Below are 16,791 nucleotides of genomic sequence, written 5' to 3'. Positions count from 1 at the left end.
CAAACTTGACATTCCACATTGGTTTCAGGGACCCAAGCACTTGAACCATCACCTGTTGCCTCCAGCGTATATTAGCAGGAGCTGGATTGGAAGTAGAGCTGGGATGAATTCAGCAATTCTGATATGGAAGGGGGTGTCTGAAGCATTGACCTGTTGCTGCAAGATCACTGTGTCAAACACCCATCCCAGGCAGAATTCTTAGAGGACTAGGTTGTCAGGTTGTTCTGAAGATACAACAGCTGTCTGTATATTTGGGATCCAGGCTGGCAAGCAACAGAGAAGGAAACCCTTGTTAGTTCTTACTATAACAAAACAACCTCTGAACTAGTTATATATTTAATTTCCTAGAGAGAAGAGGGAGGTCTTATCCACTGTTTCATCCCCCAATTTCCTGCAACACCTGGAGCTGGGCCAAAGCCAGAATCCAGGATTACAACCCAGATCTCCTACATGGAAGGCAGGACCCAATTACTTGAGCCATCATGGTGGTCTCCCAGGGTCTGCACTGTTAGGAGCCTGGATTCAGAAACATCAGCTGGTAATTTAACCCAGGTACTCCGATGTGAAATGTGGCAGTCTTTTTTTATTTTTATTTATTTATTTATTTATTTTTTGACAGGCAGAATGGACAGTGAGAGAGAGAGACAGAGAGAAAGGTCTTCCTTTGCCGTTGGTTCACCCTCCAATGGCCACCGCGGCTGGCGCGCTGTGGCCAACGCACTGCACTGATCCGAAGCCAGGAACCAGGTGGTTCTCCTGGTCTCCCATGGGGTGCAGGGCCCAAGCACTTGGGCCATCCTCCACTGCACTCCCTGGCCACAGCAGAGAGCTGGCCTGGAAGAGGGGCAACTGGGACAGAATCCGGCGCCCCGACGGGGACTAGAACCCGGTGTGCTGGCGCCACAAGGCGGAGGATTAGCCTAGTGAGCCGTGGCGCCGGCCGAAATGTGGCAGTCTTAATCACAGACTAAATGCCCATTCTGTAACATTTTTAAAAGAAAAATAACCTATTTTTAAAAAGTATAATATTTATTGAGAGCTAACTGTGTAGCAGATACCACACTTATAATGTACAGACATATCCTACTTGAGTGTTACAAATCTCATGAGTTGCTTTTATAGCCAGACTTTACAGATGAGAAAGTTGATACTGAGAAAGGCAAAATAATTTTCAAGACTGTCATTTGTAGCTGAGCAGAGTCTATGCCTATTAGTTCTTTTTTTAATACAGAAGTCTCTTATAAATCAAAAATATAACAAGTTTCAAAATCTATTTGACTTGATATAAATCAGTTTGTGTCATTATGTTCTCATTTCTTTTCCTTTGCAAACTATGACTTCATTTAAGACTGAATTTATTTATTTTTTTCTTCCTTCCAACCCAGAAGTCACATAAATGCTTCTAACTTTTTTCTACTGGGTACGATGTTTTCTGAAGCCTTCTGTAGCTATATGTTACAATATTTCTTCTAGCAAGTTTCTTTGTACTTTACTGTGCTGCAAATGTTTCACCATGAATGGAAGTTGGATTTTTTCAATTTATTTTTTCACATAAAGTTTTTTTTGTAATTTGTGAGTTCAGTGAACATACATAGTAATAGGACTGCGTCCTCCTTGAACTGCTGAGACTTAACTATTTCCCCAGTGTACTTCCTCTGTACTTAGAAGACCGTTCCTGGCAATTCCTAGTCTTTATAGCTCAGATTCTTGTTTTCCCTTCACAATGTGATAGTGTCTTCTTGGTTTTTTTTTTTTTTTTTTTTTTTTTAGCAGAGCCCATCTTAAGGTTTCTCAATGCCATGCTAGAGTTTTTTTTTTTTTTTAAGATTTATTTAATTTATTTATTTCAAAGACAGAGTTACAGAGAGAAGTAGAGACAGAGAGGTCTTCCATCTGCTGGTTCACCCCCCAGATGGCTGCAATGGCCAGAGCTGCACTGATCTGAAGCCAGGAGCCTCTTCCAGGTCTCCCATGTGGGTGCAGGGGCCCAAGGACTCGGGCCATCTTCCACTGCTTTCCCAGGCCACAGCAGTGAGCTGGATTGGAAGAGGAACAGCCAGGACTAGAACTGGTGCCCATATGGGATGCCGGCACTTCAGGCCAGGGCGTTAACCTGCTGTACCTCAGCGCCGGTGCCCATGCTACAGTTTTTTAAATGACCTTGTCTTTCTTGGTTGGTGTTGTGGCACAGCTGGTTAAGCCCTTATTTCAAATCTAGCTTCCTGATAATGCACCCGAGAATGCAGATGAAAATGGCCCATGGGCTTGGGTCCCTGACACCTGTGTGGGAGACCTGGATGGAGTTCCAGGCCCTTTGCTTTGGCCTCTCCCCAGTGCAGACATTGAGGCTGTTTGGAGAATGAACCAGTGCTTGAGAGTTCTGTCTGTCTCTTTCTCTGTAATTCTTCATTTTAAATAATAAGTAAATAAATATACTTATGAAGACAAGGAGAGAGAAAAGATCTCTTTCTAGCAATTTAAGACCAGAGGTTAACACCAGGGCTGGAGCCTGTGCTTAGTGCGCCCTCTTGAGGAGAGATGGGAAAGGATACATGTTACTCCGAGAATGCAAGCAGTTTGGGGATCATCCCTAGGTAGAGGAATGTCCTTGATCCACAACTTGGTGATATACAGTGGGCTAGGGAGAGATAATAACTCAGAAAGAATTATTCTCAAAAATTGATGTTGGCTGAAATTCAAGTGATAGGGAAGAAGTGAAGATAGAGACCACAAAATGTCAAGAACTGAGGAATTTAATTAAAAGCTGATTATTTCCTCTGAAAGTATTTATTGTCACCCCCAGCCCCCACAAAATAATACTGAAGAATTCTCATAAGTACTGAATGTAGATTATATAAAGGGGTGGAGAGGAGATCAATGGAAACTTCCCTCTTGTCCAATCTGACCACCAATAAACCTGTTATGAGGTAGGAAAAAAAAAAACTGAGAGAAAGACTAAAGTCATATTGCAACTTCCTCCTAGAGTAATGGAAGAATGTATTTGAATTTCAGTAAATACCACAGGCCTCTACAAGATACTCAATAGGCATAGGAGTTTGGGATCCTTGATAAGTCTTTTAAAATTTTATTCAGCCCACAAACACCTATGGGAAGCTTTTGATGTGCCTATTACTATGTTATGTATTGGGGATTCAGCTCTGAGAAATAAATCAGTCCTGCCTTCAAGGAACAAATAGTCTGTTGGGGTAAATGACTATGAAACAGAAACTAACTATAAACTTGATGAGAAATATTAAATGTAGACTGGGTAGTAGTGCTGCAGGTATGTGGGCATAGGTACTGCAGGTGCCTGACTGTGGGCACAGTCAGGACATAGCTGGGCATAGGTTTTCCTCTGTGAAATCATATTTAATTTGAGAGATAAGAGAGGAGAAAGAGAACCATTAGCCAATGTTTCTGATCAGACTCCTGTCTTTCCGAAGTTGAGGGACAAACCTTAATTCTTTGCCTATTCTATCTATCCTAAGGTATCTGCAAAAATAAGAGAGGGGGTGGTGTCAGAATCATGAGGTTCCAGAGAAGCAGGGCTTGGTTACTGCTGGCCAGCTTTATTTACCACTGGTGGTTGGGGGCTTATGTGATCACAGTGCTCACTCATAGTGTGCATGAGTCTATTCACTACAAGTAGAGAAGAGAGATATGAAGCCAGGGGCATCTGAGGGCAAATACTCTGTGAGAAAAGATGAATGCCATGTGGCTCCACCAGCAAACTGGAGAGAATCTGAGAAAAGGGTTGATAATTGAGGTGGGATTTTATGACAACAGCTGACAGAAACTCAACTCAAACTGGTGAAAACAAAAGGAAGCAATTTATTGATTCAACAAGAGGATCTAGGTGCTGCCTTGTATCTAAAATCATTATTATGCATAGATTCCCAAACACTACCCACAAGGATATAGCTCTTTGCTTTTATTTTGTCTTCATTTTCCATTGTGTGGATTTCTTTGTCCATCAGGCTCTCTTTGTGTGAAGATGATGATATTACAATGCAACTCTAGGTTTACATGATTCATAGAAACCGTGGTCTCAGAAAGAAAGACAGTCTTTCCCAATCATTCCTTGATTTTTCATCAGGAAGAACACTGCGTGGTTCTCATCATTCATGTGAACATTCATGGTTAAGACACTGGGTCTAGGGAATGGAGTGCCATTGGCCATGCATAGTCTTATTAATTACTCTTATGAGAGAAGTGCTGTCATTATTTGTCACCTCATTTCAGTCATGGAGAAAGTAAGGCAGCTAGAAAAGGTAGGTTCATAGAACAGATGAAAAAGTAAAGTATCTACTAAGGAAATGCAAATTCATGTATTTCCCCCCCTTTATGCATACCTTGGGCCTTTATAATTAGGGGAGGAAGACTTATGGTCGTATTTTATTCCAGTTAAGGGCACTGAATCTTGAATTCAATTATCTGTTTCAAATTCTTGCTTTACCACTTATTAGCCTGTCACTTTGAAAATTAAGTTTCTGTGATTGTTAGTGAAGATTATATCAATATACATGACATATTTGTGCCTATTCATCATGGCTCTTTAATGGTATTGACCATCAGCACAGAAAGTTCTTCTATAAGTTCCTGATCGAGAAGCAGTGGCATGCTTTGCAGAGCTTTCATTGTGTGGTGCAAACCAGTATTTATTGCATTCACTAGCCATGCTCTATCTTTCTGACATTAGCAACCAACTTTCCTATATAGCAGAGGTATATAAGTCTTAAACATCAGCAAAATGGTTATTTTCTAGAGAAATAACATGGAGTGTTTGGTAGGCTGTGCAGCAGCTCCTAACTATGTAGGTGAGGTGAAGGTATATGGTCCTGTAGGTAAAGAATGCTCTATAGGTAAATATACAACTCTTATCCTTCTCCCCTGGCCCTGATACCTTCATGGAATAGCCTGTTACACAAGAGATTTAATTTACAGGAACATGTTTAACTTGAAACTTGGGCTGCCTGTGACAGTTCTGACCCATCGGGCCACTGCAATAAGAAAATGATTCTGTCCTATTAAAGTGACTGTAATGCCCTGAATGCCTCATTAATAATTTCAAGAAGTATTTGTCAACCACATTCTCTGTCCTAATAGCCTAGTCAAAAGATATTTGTAAACCATGGGAAATACTTTCAGGCTTAGAAGAAAGAGGCTCTAAAAGGGTTCAAAGAAGGGGATTCTTGGGTTAAATCTCTGGGCCTGAGCAGCTCTTGACACTTACTAAAACAATTAAAAATGATTTATGATTAAATCAAGAAGAAAATTTCTTAGTGCATAAAAATTAAGCTAGAGAAAGCTACATGTATGATATATTTTGAAAATCAACTGTTAAAATGTTTTCTTTATTTGAAAGGTCAAGTGTCTAGTTTAATTTCTGTCTTGAAAAAGATTTGGGATGAGTCTGAATAAGATAGAGGAAAAATAGTTGACATTAAGTAAATATTATTTTTTTGCATCAAATGAACAACCCCACATTTGATGCAACATTTGCATAATTCCACAATTTTCACTCTGATCTACATATGTTTTCATGGGATTTTCCTCCCACTGTGGCAGGGAGGCCAGGCTATCAGCTACTTCTTTCTGGATAGGCCAGCCCCAGGCATCAAAGAAAGGAACCAGATTTTTTTTCACTATTTTAGAGAACATCTTCATCCACAGATTCATCTTGCCAATGTTGTCTTCAGGGTAGTCTGAGAGGGTCTGGTAGTCAACAAAGAGCTGGGTAAATGGCTCCCATCCAAAGCCTTCCTGGAGCTGGAAAAACAAAGGGGCAGAATGAAAAGTCTAATCTCTAAGAGTCACTGCCCACCTACCACACCTAAATGACTCAGTGATGCTTACATATAAGCCACCTTTTAACATGGCTTTAATTCTCATCAGTGGTTCTCTATCTGCACATTCCAATAACTGATACCATACCTTAGTATGCCTTATTCCAATCCCTGACTTGGATTTGTGCTTGCACATTGGTTGCTTCATATGAGGTTCTCAATAAATGATAGTTACTTTTGGTTTCATTATCTTTCTCACTCCTAATACTAATTATGTATTTATATAACTAGATATGCATATGGATATGAAGATTTAAATTTGACTGAGGCTTGTACACTCTCTCCTGTGTAGCCAAAAATGGAAATGAACATGCAGGATTGTGGAGTTTTAGTGTGAGAAGGGCCAGATTCCTGGCTCATCTTCTAAGAGTGTAGAACCCTGAGAAATATCAGCCTTGAGAACAAATTCAAATGAGGTGTTTCAATCAGCACCATCACATTTCTTTCATTCATGCCCAGCCTGGGCAATTAGAAGATGTCCACAACTCATACTGGCGGCCACTGAGTGAAGCTTTACATTGCTTCACTCAGTATGCTGAACAACAGAGTTACAGACATGAAAGGAGAAATAACATTTGAAGTGTGGTGTTAAAAAGCCATGCAAGACAGCAACTCATAAAATGGCGGATGTGCTAAACAGCACTCTGGCCTCAGAATCAGCCCTTAAGGCATTCGGATCCGGCTGAAAAGAACATGAGAGTATTTTAGGCATGGGAAGCCAAGACACTCTGGCAAAAAAAAATGACCTAAATGAAAGATCTCTGCGAGTGAGATCCCAGTGGAAAGAACAGGTCATCAAAGAAGGAGGTACCTTTCTCTGGAAGAGAGAACTTCCACTTTGACCATGGCCTTGTCTAAATATGATCAGAGTCGGTGAACTCAGGGGGCTTCCATAGCCTTGGCAGCTCATGACAAGAGCCTAGGGTGATTACTGATGCCATAAACAAGAGTGTCAATTTGTTAAGTCAACAACAGGAGTCACTGTGCACTTACTCCTCATGTAGGATCTCTGTCCTTAATGTTCTGTACATTGTGATTTAATGCTATAACTAGTACTCAAACAGTATTTTTCACTTTGTGTTTCTGTGTGGGTGAAAACTGTTGAAATCTTTACTTAATGTATGCTAAACTGATCTTCTGTATATAAAGAGAATTGAAAATGAATCTTGATGTGAATGGAAGGGGAGAGGGAACAGGAAAGGGGAGGGTTGTGGGTGGGAGGGAAGTTTTTTTGGGGGGGCCATTGTAATCCATAAGTTGTACTTTGGAAATTTATATTCATTAAATAAAAATTTAAAAAAGAAGAGTCCCTATCAAAGTAATATGAGTTCTACTAAATTTTAAGCAAGAGTAAGCATTACATTTTTTTTTTACAGGCAGAGTGGACAGTGAGAGAGAGAGAGAGAGACAGAGAGGAAGGTCTTCCTTTGCCGTTGGTTCACCCTCCAATGGGCGCCGCAGCCGGCGCACCATGCTGATCCGAAGGCAGGAGCCAGGTACTTATCCTGGTCTCCCATGGGGTGCAGGGCCCAAGCACTTGGGCCATGCTCCACTGCACTCCCTGGCCACAGCAGAGAGCTGGCCTGGAAGAGGGGCATCCGGGACAGAATCCAGCGCCCCGACCGGGACTAGAACCCAGTGTGCCAGCGCCGCAAGGTGGAGGATTAGCCTAGTGAGCCGTGGCTCCGGCCAAGCATGACATTTACAGTGGAGTTTTTGTGGAATAATTGTGAAATTCTTGATGTTTTATGAGAAGTTTATAGGGGCCACAATCCCCCAAATCAGCAATTAACAGATGGATAATTTGTTTTAAGAAAGGAGGAGAGAGTGTTGAAAATGAAGCCTGTAATGGCAAAATACCTACAGCAACTTGCTAGGAATATATTATTCTCATTCATGTCGAAATTGTAGAGTACTTAAAATTAGTAGTAGAAACAATAGGCAACACCATGGACTTCTCAAATGATTCAGCTTATATAATTCTGATGGAAAAATTTAAAATGGAGCAAACTTTCTGCTTGATAAATGCCAAACAGGAGGTCAGATCAACTGCAGACTGAAGCACAGCTTCCAATGGAAATTTGAGACAAGTGGAATCAAGACGCTGAAGCATTTGTTCAAAAAACTACAAGAGGAGGTAAAACACAGCTTTAACAGTACAATCCAGAAGACGAGGCACAGTCAAGGCAGAGGCTACCCGGAGGTGGAAGTGGTCTGAAGAAAATGTAGAGTGGTCAACACCAAAGGTCATGGCAACAGCTTTGGCAGATGCCCAAGATATTTTGCTTGTAGCTTTCTGGAAGGACGAAGAATGATAACATTTGCTCTTTTAAAGAGAGTTTTGAGAAAGTTAGCTAAAGTGTCAGCAGAAAAATGCTCAGGAAACTTTACCAGAGAGATCTTGTCCATCACAATGTTCCTGCTCAATCTCTAATTAAACAGGAACAACTTTTTAAAAAAATGTCAATGGGAAGTAATCAGGCAGCCACACCACAGTCCTCTCTTGCCTCCTTCTGCTTCTTTATATTTGATAATCTTAAACATCTTTAATGGGCATCTACTTACCGCCAGTTAACAATGTAAAAAAGATTACACAGACATGAATAAATTCCCTGGATACTACATTCTTAAGAGATGGAGTAATGGCTGGCATTGTGGTTTTTAAAAGTATCTTCTGGAAAGACAAATATCATGTATTCTCTTACTTGTGAAAGTCAATATACAGAGTATAGACATTGCAGGGATGTCGTTTGGTATTTAGTTAAAAGTCTTGTTCACTGAGTCATATCAGTGACAATATGCTCCTTTTTTCCACGTTTGTAAAAAGAAGAAATGGATGGCGTGGGGAATAGAGAGGACTCCTGGGGTACTAGTCATGTTTGTGTTTGCTATGAGTGTGCTGAGAAGTCAAAAACTCTGTTCATCTGTATACTTACATGCATTTCTTTTTTTTTTTAATTTATTTATTTGACAGATGGAGTTAGTGAGAGAGAGAGAGACAGAGAGAAAGGTCTTCCTTCTGTTGGTTCACTCTCCAAATGGCCGCCACGGCCAGAACTTAGCCGATCCAAAGCCAGGAGCCAGGTGCTTCCTCCCAGTCTCCCATGTGGGGCCCAAGCACTTGGGCCATCCTCCACTGCCCTCCTGGACCACAGCAGAGAGCTGGATTGGAAGAGCAGCAACCAGGACTAGAACCTGGCGCCCATATGGGATGCTGGCGCCGCAGGCAGAGGATTAACCAATTGAGCCATGGTGCCGGCCCACTTGTATTTCTTAGTATGTATACTGTATTCCAATAAAATGTTTAAATTATAAAAAAGGAGTCTTGTACTTGAAGCAGGCAAAACTAGCGCAGACATTTGGTACAGCCATGGCCTCTTTGCCTGTATCCAACACAAGAGTTCCTAGGTATGAGTCCCAGCTGTGTGTCCAATTTTAGCTTTCTGATCATGCGCACTCTGGGAGGCAGCAGGTGAGGGTTCAGGAAGTTGGGCCCCTGACACTCATGTGGAAGACCCAGATTAAATTCTAGCTCCTGGCTTTGGCCTGGCGCAGGTCCAGTTTTTATAGGCATTTTGAGAGTAAACCAGTGGATCCCTCTCCCCTCCCCACACCCCACCCCGCCCTGTCCCTCTGAAAGAAAGAAGGTGGCAAAACTATTTCAGGAAGCAAAAACATTTGTAAATGAACAGAAATAAGAACCCTGTGAAGTGTTCTGAAAACTCACTCTGTTACAGAGAATGAATAAGGGGATACAACTTGAGGTGGGGCCAGGGCCTAGCCAAATGTTGAAGAATTTGGCACTCTTGAAGGCTACATGGGTGAACCAAAGGATTTTAAGCTGGAGTATATGGTGGTTTTGGCAGTGTTCTGGAAGACAGAGCAGTAGTGTTAGTGGATAGAGGCAGGAGGGATTACTGGGGAAGTTACCGGAGCTGGGCAGGAGTGAGGTCTGGGCAGTTGGGTTTTGGTCATGGTGTTGGAAAATGGGAAGTAAGGAATCAGGAAGAAGTGGCTCCCATCTGAACTTGAGTCTTAGACCCCAGAAAAATGGAAATGTAGGCACACAGCCGAGAAGGAAGTCAATCTTCAGGGGCTTTCTGTTGACTTACATGTCAAGCTCTGGCTGCCATTATGACTGCCTCAATTAGAAGTATACACAGATTACTTATAAATGAGGAACTTGTGTGGTTTAAAAGCAATCTCACACTGTTCAATTATGAAGGCAAAGAGATAATCCAGAGACAGTGTGCTGTAGTCCCCACAGCATGAGATCTACCAATGAGTCTGAGTTCTAGGTCTCACCATTTCTAAGTAATTATAAGGACAGTGGAAAAGTCTCTTTCCCTAAATATGTAGAGTGATAATACCTCTTTCATGCATTTCCTCTGGGTAGCCAGAAATGGAATGGAAGGTTTTTAAAAAGCAATAAAACACTCTGCATATATTAGTTATTCAAAATGAAACAAGAACTCATCCACATTCAGAATTTGAGTAGGAAACTATCATTTGAGAAACTTACTGCCAGGTCACTCCTACAGGAGGTCTTCTTACTAGGTGGAAAGATTAGGGTGATATCATGCAGTGAGTTTAAAAGATGGCTCAGGAGAAATATTTTGCATTTGGCAAAGCTGTGATTCTGTCACAGAATTGTCTACCCAGAGCTATGCTATGCTGGTGTAATTTCACAATGATCCCACCAGAAAGTCCTGAGGAGAGGAGAGGGTCATGTTTTGTTATTTATGAATTATCCTTTTCAACACGTAAAACCTGAGCCACAGAGGGGCACTAAAGTGCAGTGCTAGACTCCTGCGTCCAGGGCAGGAAGAGCCATAGGACAAGGAAAGGAGTTACGGACTGCAGGGGTCATCAGCATGTCACAGGACTGCGTGGCCCCGTGGCCCCCAGCTCCACTTCTGCTCAGTACCTGAAGATACGTTTCCAGAGCAGTCCAGGAGCTCCATTTCCTCAGGGGTGCTCCTCTGTCCATGTGCATTTTGATCCTCTCCTTCCGACTTTCAGGCTTCAGATTAGGGTGAGCCCTTGCTCTGGGGATGTTTAGAACCACCTCGTGCAAGAAGACACTCCAGAGATTGCAGTCGGCCTCAGTGCTGTGGGGAGGGAATTGCCATTGGGGCCGTTGCTGGTTGTGGCCCAAGACATGGAAGACATCCCAGTTACCAGAGGACCTGATTGTCTTCTCATCAATGAGCTGAGGCACTACATTCAGTTGGCCCATGATGGGGTATCCAGGGTGCAACAAGCCTGAAGAAAGCAACAGGGTAGAAGACGTGAGGTGTTTTCTGGTATTCTTTGTAGACACATCTCCTCCACTATCCCAAAAGACTGGAGCATTTTGAGAAATGAGGCTATTCAGAAGAGTATCTGACGTTACCTGAAGCCCAAGCTTATATGCAACATAACTGGTCTGTGTTCATTCACAGAGACTGGTGCTCTCACCTTGACTTGACCCTGATTGGTCTGTGTACATGCAATGTGATTGTGAGTGTCATTGTTCACTTTTCATTTTAACTGGATGATAAGTGTCTGTGCCTTAATGTCTTGCTTCTCAAAGGGAAAACAGTAAGATTCTCCCCTATGGAATGTAGTCTTAATCCGTTTTATGAGTATATAATCAGGCTCCCCCCCCCTTTTTTTTTTGACAGGCAGAGTGGACAGTGAGAGAGAGAGACAGAGAGAAAGGTCTTCCTTTTGCCGTTGGTTCACCCTCCAATGGCCGCTGCGGCCGACACGCTGTGGTCAGCACACCACGCTGATCCCATGGCAGGAGCCAGGTGTTTATCCTGGTCTCACATGGGGTGCAGGGCCCAAGTATTTGGGCCATCCTCCACTGCACTCCCTGGCCACAGCAGAGAGCTGGCCTGGAAGAGGGGCAACCGGGACAGAATCCGGCTCCCCGACCGGGACTAGAACCTGGTGTGCCGGTGCTGCAAGGCGGAGGATTAGCCTAGTGAGCCGCGGCGCCGGCTTCTCATTGTTTTCTAAACACTACATTTCCTCCTTAACCTCTCTTGACTCTGCTATAAGTTACTGAGCACCCCCCGTCCCCCGCCACCTCCCTCCCCTCACTTCTCATGGCCAACTCTGATCCCATCAATTCTTACTCTCCCTGAAGCCACTTGTGAAGATTGCACACTTTGTTCCATTCCTTCTATCCTATCACTTTTCTCATCTGGAGGGACAAAGTGATAATTTACCTGTTTCCATTAGAACATGGTTGACAGGATCCTAAGAGTCTTTGTGCAAAGTTTTCCCAACTGATCCCAGAGGAATTCAGCCACGTTTGTACAGTTGGAAGAAAAATTTTCAGCATGTTCCCCTAGAGCACCCACCTGAATAGATCTGTACGTCAGCAACAATCCTCTCTGGCCTGCGGTAGGGGAAAGGCTCTGCCCCCAACTTGGCTACAGCCTTCATTATCTCATCCCAGAGCCGGAGCAGAGACTCTGGGTTCTTCACAGACTTGAGGTTTTCAGTCGGCACTGTCAGGATGATGTTGTCTGTGGCCAGCTCGCCCCAGGGAGCTGGATTTCCTTGCAGAGAGCGCTTCCACTCCTCCTGGGACGTCTTCCCTGGAAAAAAGTTTCCATAGCCTGCTCCACTCCACTTTCCTAGGCTTCATGATAGCCCTCTGCCTTGCTGAGGGACAGCCTGGTAACTCATTAACTTTCTTGTTGCATCCTCCTCTCAAGTCCTTGACTTGCCCTTTCTGCCCGGGAAGTCTCCCAGAGTAGTGTGTCCACATTGCCCAGCCCGCTTGCAGCCCTCCAGCCTCACCCCCTTCTTCCTCTCAGTCCCCGCCCTGCTTCCCAACAGGCCACTCTCCATCCCACACCTGCCTCTGCCCCGAGTCCCCACCTGAACTGGAACCCCCTACTCACCCAGCTTGAAGTATGGAGCCCGCACTGCCCCACTGATGGTGACCTGCACAGTGCCCAGGTTGTAGTTTGGGGGCACAAGGATGTAGAGGAGGCCTCCCCAGAGCCAGGAGATGTTGTTGTTTGTTTTGTTTAAGTTGTACTCGTGTGTCACGATTGGGGGGCGTTTGTAAGTGCTTGCTCCACTTATGTCATCTGTGTGGCAGTCAACTTGAACCTGCAAGTGAGAGCCCACCAAGGGTGGAGGAAAGGGGTCATCATAAGGAATACTGCAGACATGCATGTGTGTGTGTGTGAGAGAGAGAGAGAGTGAGAGAGAGAGAGAGAGAGAGAGAGAGAGAGGGATTTCATGTGCACACGTGTCATTCTGCTTTGTCCAGGTCATGGGAGGGCAGAATAGGAGCTCCTCAGGGTGAGTAGTCTTCCTTTGATAAATAGTGGAGAATGTACTCACCCACTTTTTCCAGGGCATTCCTTCCTGGTCATCACTATTCTTTGTTCTCTATAGAGTTCGGGGATTTTTCTCTTTGATTTAAACTGAGCAATTCCCAAGATAAATGCTGACCTAGAGCAGATATTGACTGTGCCCCTGGTATTTCTTGTATGTCTGCAAACACATCCTGAGCCTGCAGAACTGATTGCTTTATCTGGATCATGTCTCAGATGCCTCCAAAGAGATTACAGTCAGTCAAGCTTCCATAGCAGTCAAACAAGCAGGAAGAGGTAAAGCAAACTCAAATTTCTCGGACATTTGTTATGTGTGAAGCTCTGCTTGGGATATTACAGATTCTTCCCATAACAAGCTTCTGCTTTCCTGGCATTCCTGTAGAATGAAAGTGGTATCCGCTCTGTATATTTGGTGTTTTTGTTGAAACAATTGAAAAGAAATTGCTGCAAGTAGAAGTCAGCATGCTGAGCAAATGGCACAGATTAGTGTCCTGGGGAGCAGAATGCTTTACCTTCAGTTGAGCAGCAACAGCTCTGTCAGGCAGTGTGACCTTTGCCATTCGTCCTGCAGGTAAGTAGAGTCCAGTGCTCACCCAGGAATCTCTGTTGTCTGGGAAGAACCATTGGAGAGGCTGAGCTCTGCCCATCTTCTTGTCTCCACCCTCACTAAGAATCCCACAGAGCCTCCCAGAGCTGTTGGATGAATTGTGCCCACCTTAACTCACCTGGGCTGCCCTGACTAAAGTGTCTCAGAGTCACCAGGAATCCTACAGTCTACTCCTTCATGGGAATGACAGAGAATGTGCTCTGGAGGGAAAGGCCTCTGGAATGCTCCTGCACTAGCCAACTGCCCTCTCCCCACTCCCTACCCTGCCCTAGCTGCCCTCCTCCATGGCATACCTGGACTGATATCAATCTTCACAGACGGTTCCTTGGTGCTGAGACAGATGGTATCAATAATCAAGAGTGGGTCAAAGATTCCCCACTTGACCAGTCCGTGGGCCCAGGCTAGCAGTAGATGCTGAGGGCTGCCCCTGCTGATGGGATTTTCTTTATTCACAACTGGTAACCCCTCTTTTTTGATCATTTTCAGGATGTGTTTGTACACAGCATCATAGATGGAAATCCCATTAGGTGAGATTTGAAGCATATAGGAAATATCTTGTCTTAGCATCACCATCGAACTTTTTTCCAAGACATTTCCCTTGCTGAACACCATGGACTCATATTGAATTAGTGCTTTTCTGACATGGTATTTCATTATCTCTGGCTTGGGAACTGGGAAGCAGCCTCTATGCCCTTCCTCATTAACGATGCAAAGACCAGCATGTTTAAGGAACTTGTTATTTGGATAGTCAGACATAAGGTTGGAATTTGGGTGTTGCATAGCCCACTGTCTGGCCTGGCTGCCCATCAATACCCCTTTGCCTTCTGCAACAAATTCCTCTATCTTCTTGAGATCCGTGTTGTTGAGTAAGGAACAGCAGTAGACACTCAAGTCGCTGCTCAGAAGGTCTGTGCTGCTCCACTCCAAGTTGTTTTTTGTTAATAAGGGGCCCAGACGATTCAGTTGTGGACTCACCCCAATCTTCCCTTTCTGCTGCCCTTTCAGCCAACGTATAGCATTGATTACAAAGTTGCTCATCCTGTCCTCAAATAGCATACTCTCATGGCCACACAGCACCACACGACCATTGCCATAGCGGGCAGCTGCTAGGAAGCAATTGAATGAGCTGTCTAACCCCAGGGGAAAGGCCAGGGGCCCGTGCACAAACAGTTTTGAGGGTTTTGCTCCTCTACTGATATCCAGCTCGGTGATCCCCTGTAGGAGCTGCTCTTGGTCGTTTCTGACGTTGTTCTGATACCTGGAAAAGAGACATTTCCCAAATTAGTGCTGATCTGGGAGGTTAGCAGAAAATAGGGCAGAAAACACCTACTACCTGAGCTATTTCATATAAACCATTAAGAGAAAGGAGCAGGACCAATATTTTAATCTTCTTCTGTACATCTTCAAATCAGTTCCAGCTAGGAAAATTAATATCATAAAATTGTGTGAGATTTTAATTTATAGACACAATATATCTTGAGATATGCATACACATTTTTCTAGTAACATTTTCTAGGATTATTTATTTTCTTAGTCAACATTCCATTCACTGTTCTGATTTATGAGTTGTTTATTTAACAGCTAAAATTATGAAATAAAGCTTGGAAAATAGTCTGATTCCTTTAGGGAGTAGTTTTGCCTAGAAATTTGGAAGGCTTATATGCCACACACATGCACACATTCAGACACAGAAATAAAAAAGGCTGTGAAATTATATATTACCCTTGTTAGAGCTCTAGAATATCCTTTGTTTTACTTACTTTATGTAGCTATTCTGTAAAACTCCTGGAATAGTTATAAGGAGAAAGATGTTTAGTACATTCCTTATTATTAATAGCTTTGAGTAGGAAAGTATCACCATTGTGAATTAAAATACTTTAATATTGCATTAAATTGTACAACTGTCTATAACTTGGGAGCTGAGTACATCTTGTTATAGGATAGTTATGTTAAATTGTAGTAATTCAAAGGGAATAAAAAAGTAATTCTTAAAAAAAAAGCCCCACAGTACACAGAAATATCCTAGAATCCCTTTCCTGTAACCCTTGATTATTTGGGAATGAGAGAGGATTCCTAAATTTCAATTCAATCTTGTGGTTTAGAGCTCAGATACCAGAATTTTAGGATGCAGAGCCATAAACATTTAGGAATTCAATTCTTTTATTCCTGTAGATATTTAGAAAGTATTTGACAAAATTTATTCCTCATTCAAAATGGAGGAATCTGGAACACATCATGCTGAGTGAAATAAGCCAGTCCCAAAGGGACAAATACCATATGTTCTCCCTGATCGGTGACGACTGACTGAACACCAAGAGGGAAACCTGTTGGAGTGAGGTGGACACTATGGGAAACGGTGGCTTGATCAGCATAGCCCTGACTGTTAATGAACAACTTAATACATTATCCCTCTTAGTAGTTTTTTTATCTGTTCTACTTAATATGACTGGTTTAGATCTGTAATTGATGCACAGTTATTCTTAAGTGTTGAAAATTAACTGAAATGTGATCCCTGTTGAACATGGTGGTGGGAATGGGAGAGGGAAGAGATGTATAATTTGGGACATGCTCAGGCTGACTTGCCCCAAGTGGTGGAGTTGGAAGCATACCAGGGGATTCCAATTCAATCCCATCGAGGTGGCATGTACCAATGCCATCTCACTGTTCCAGGTGATCAGTTTCAGTTCACAGTTGGTCATGGTGGAGGGACTGGGAGTCAAAGGGAGCACATAGACAAGTCTAGTACCTGCTAACGCTAACCGATGGAGTAAATAAAGGGGAGAGTGATCCAACATGGGAAGTGAGATACTCAGCAGACTCATAGAATGGCAGATGTCCTAAATAGCACTCTGGCCTCAGAATCAGCCCTAAAGGCATTCGGAGCTGGCTGAAAAGCTCATGAGAGTACTTCAGGCATGGAAAGCCAAGACACTCTGGCAAAAGATCTCTGCGAGTGAGATCCCAGCGGAAAGAACAGGTCATCAAAGAAGGA

At 43.3% G+C, this 16,791-nt stretch overlaps 1 protein-coding gene across 1 annotated transcript; it reads right to left on the bottom strand.

The window, feature by feature from the left end:
• Positions 1-5,401: 5,401 nt before the first annotated feature.
• LOC100359126 (TRPM8 channel-associated factor 2) lies at positions 5,402-13,839 on the bottom strand. The gene is made up of 5 exons (XM_051849853.2): positions 13,705-13,839; positions 12,749-12,962; positions 12,200-12,439; positions 10,774-11,111; positions 5,402-5,769 (listed from the first exon to the last, which is right to left on the bottom strand). The coding sequence occupies exons 1-5, from the start codon at positions 13,837-13,839 to the stop codon at positions 5,455-5,457; spliced, it is 1,242 nt and encodes a 413-aa protein (XP_051705813.2). The 3' UTR covers positions 5,402-5,454.
• Positions 13,840-16,791: the final 2,952 nt, after the last annotated feature.

The sequence above is a fragment of the Oryctolagus cuniculus genome, chromosome 3, assembly GCF_964237555.1.
Source record: "Oryctolagus cuniculus chromosome 3, mOryCun1.1, whole genome shotgun sequence".
Lineage (NCBI taxonomy): Eukaryota > Metazoa > Chordata > Mammalia > Lagomorpha > Leporidae > Oryctolagus > Oryctolagus cuniculus.
The sequence above is the reverse complement of the archived record's forward strand: the minus strand, read 5'-3'. Positions and strand labels throughout refer to the sequence as shown.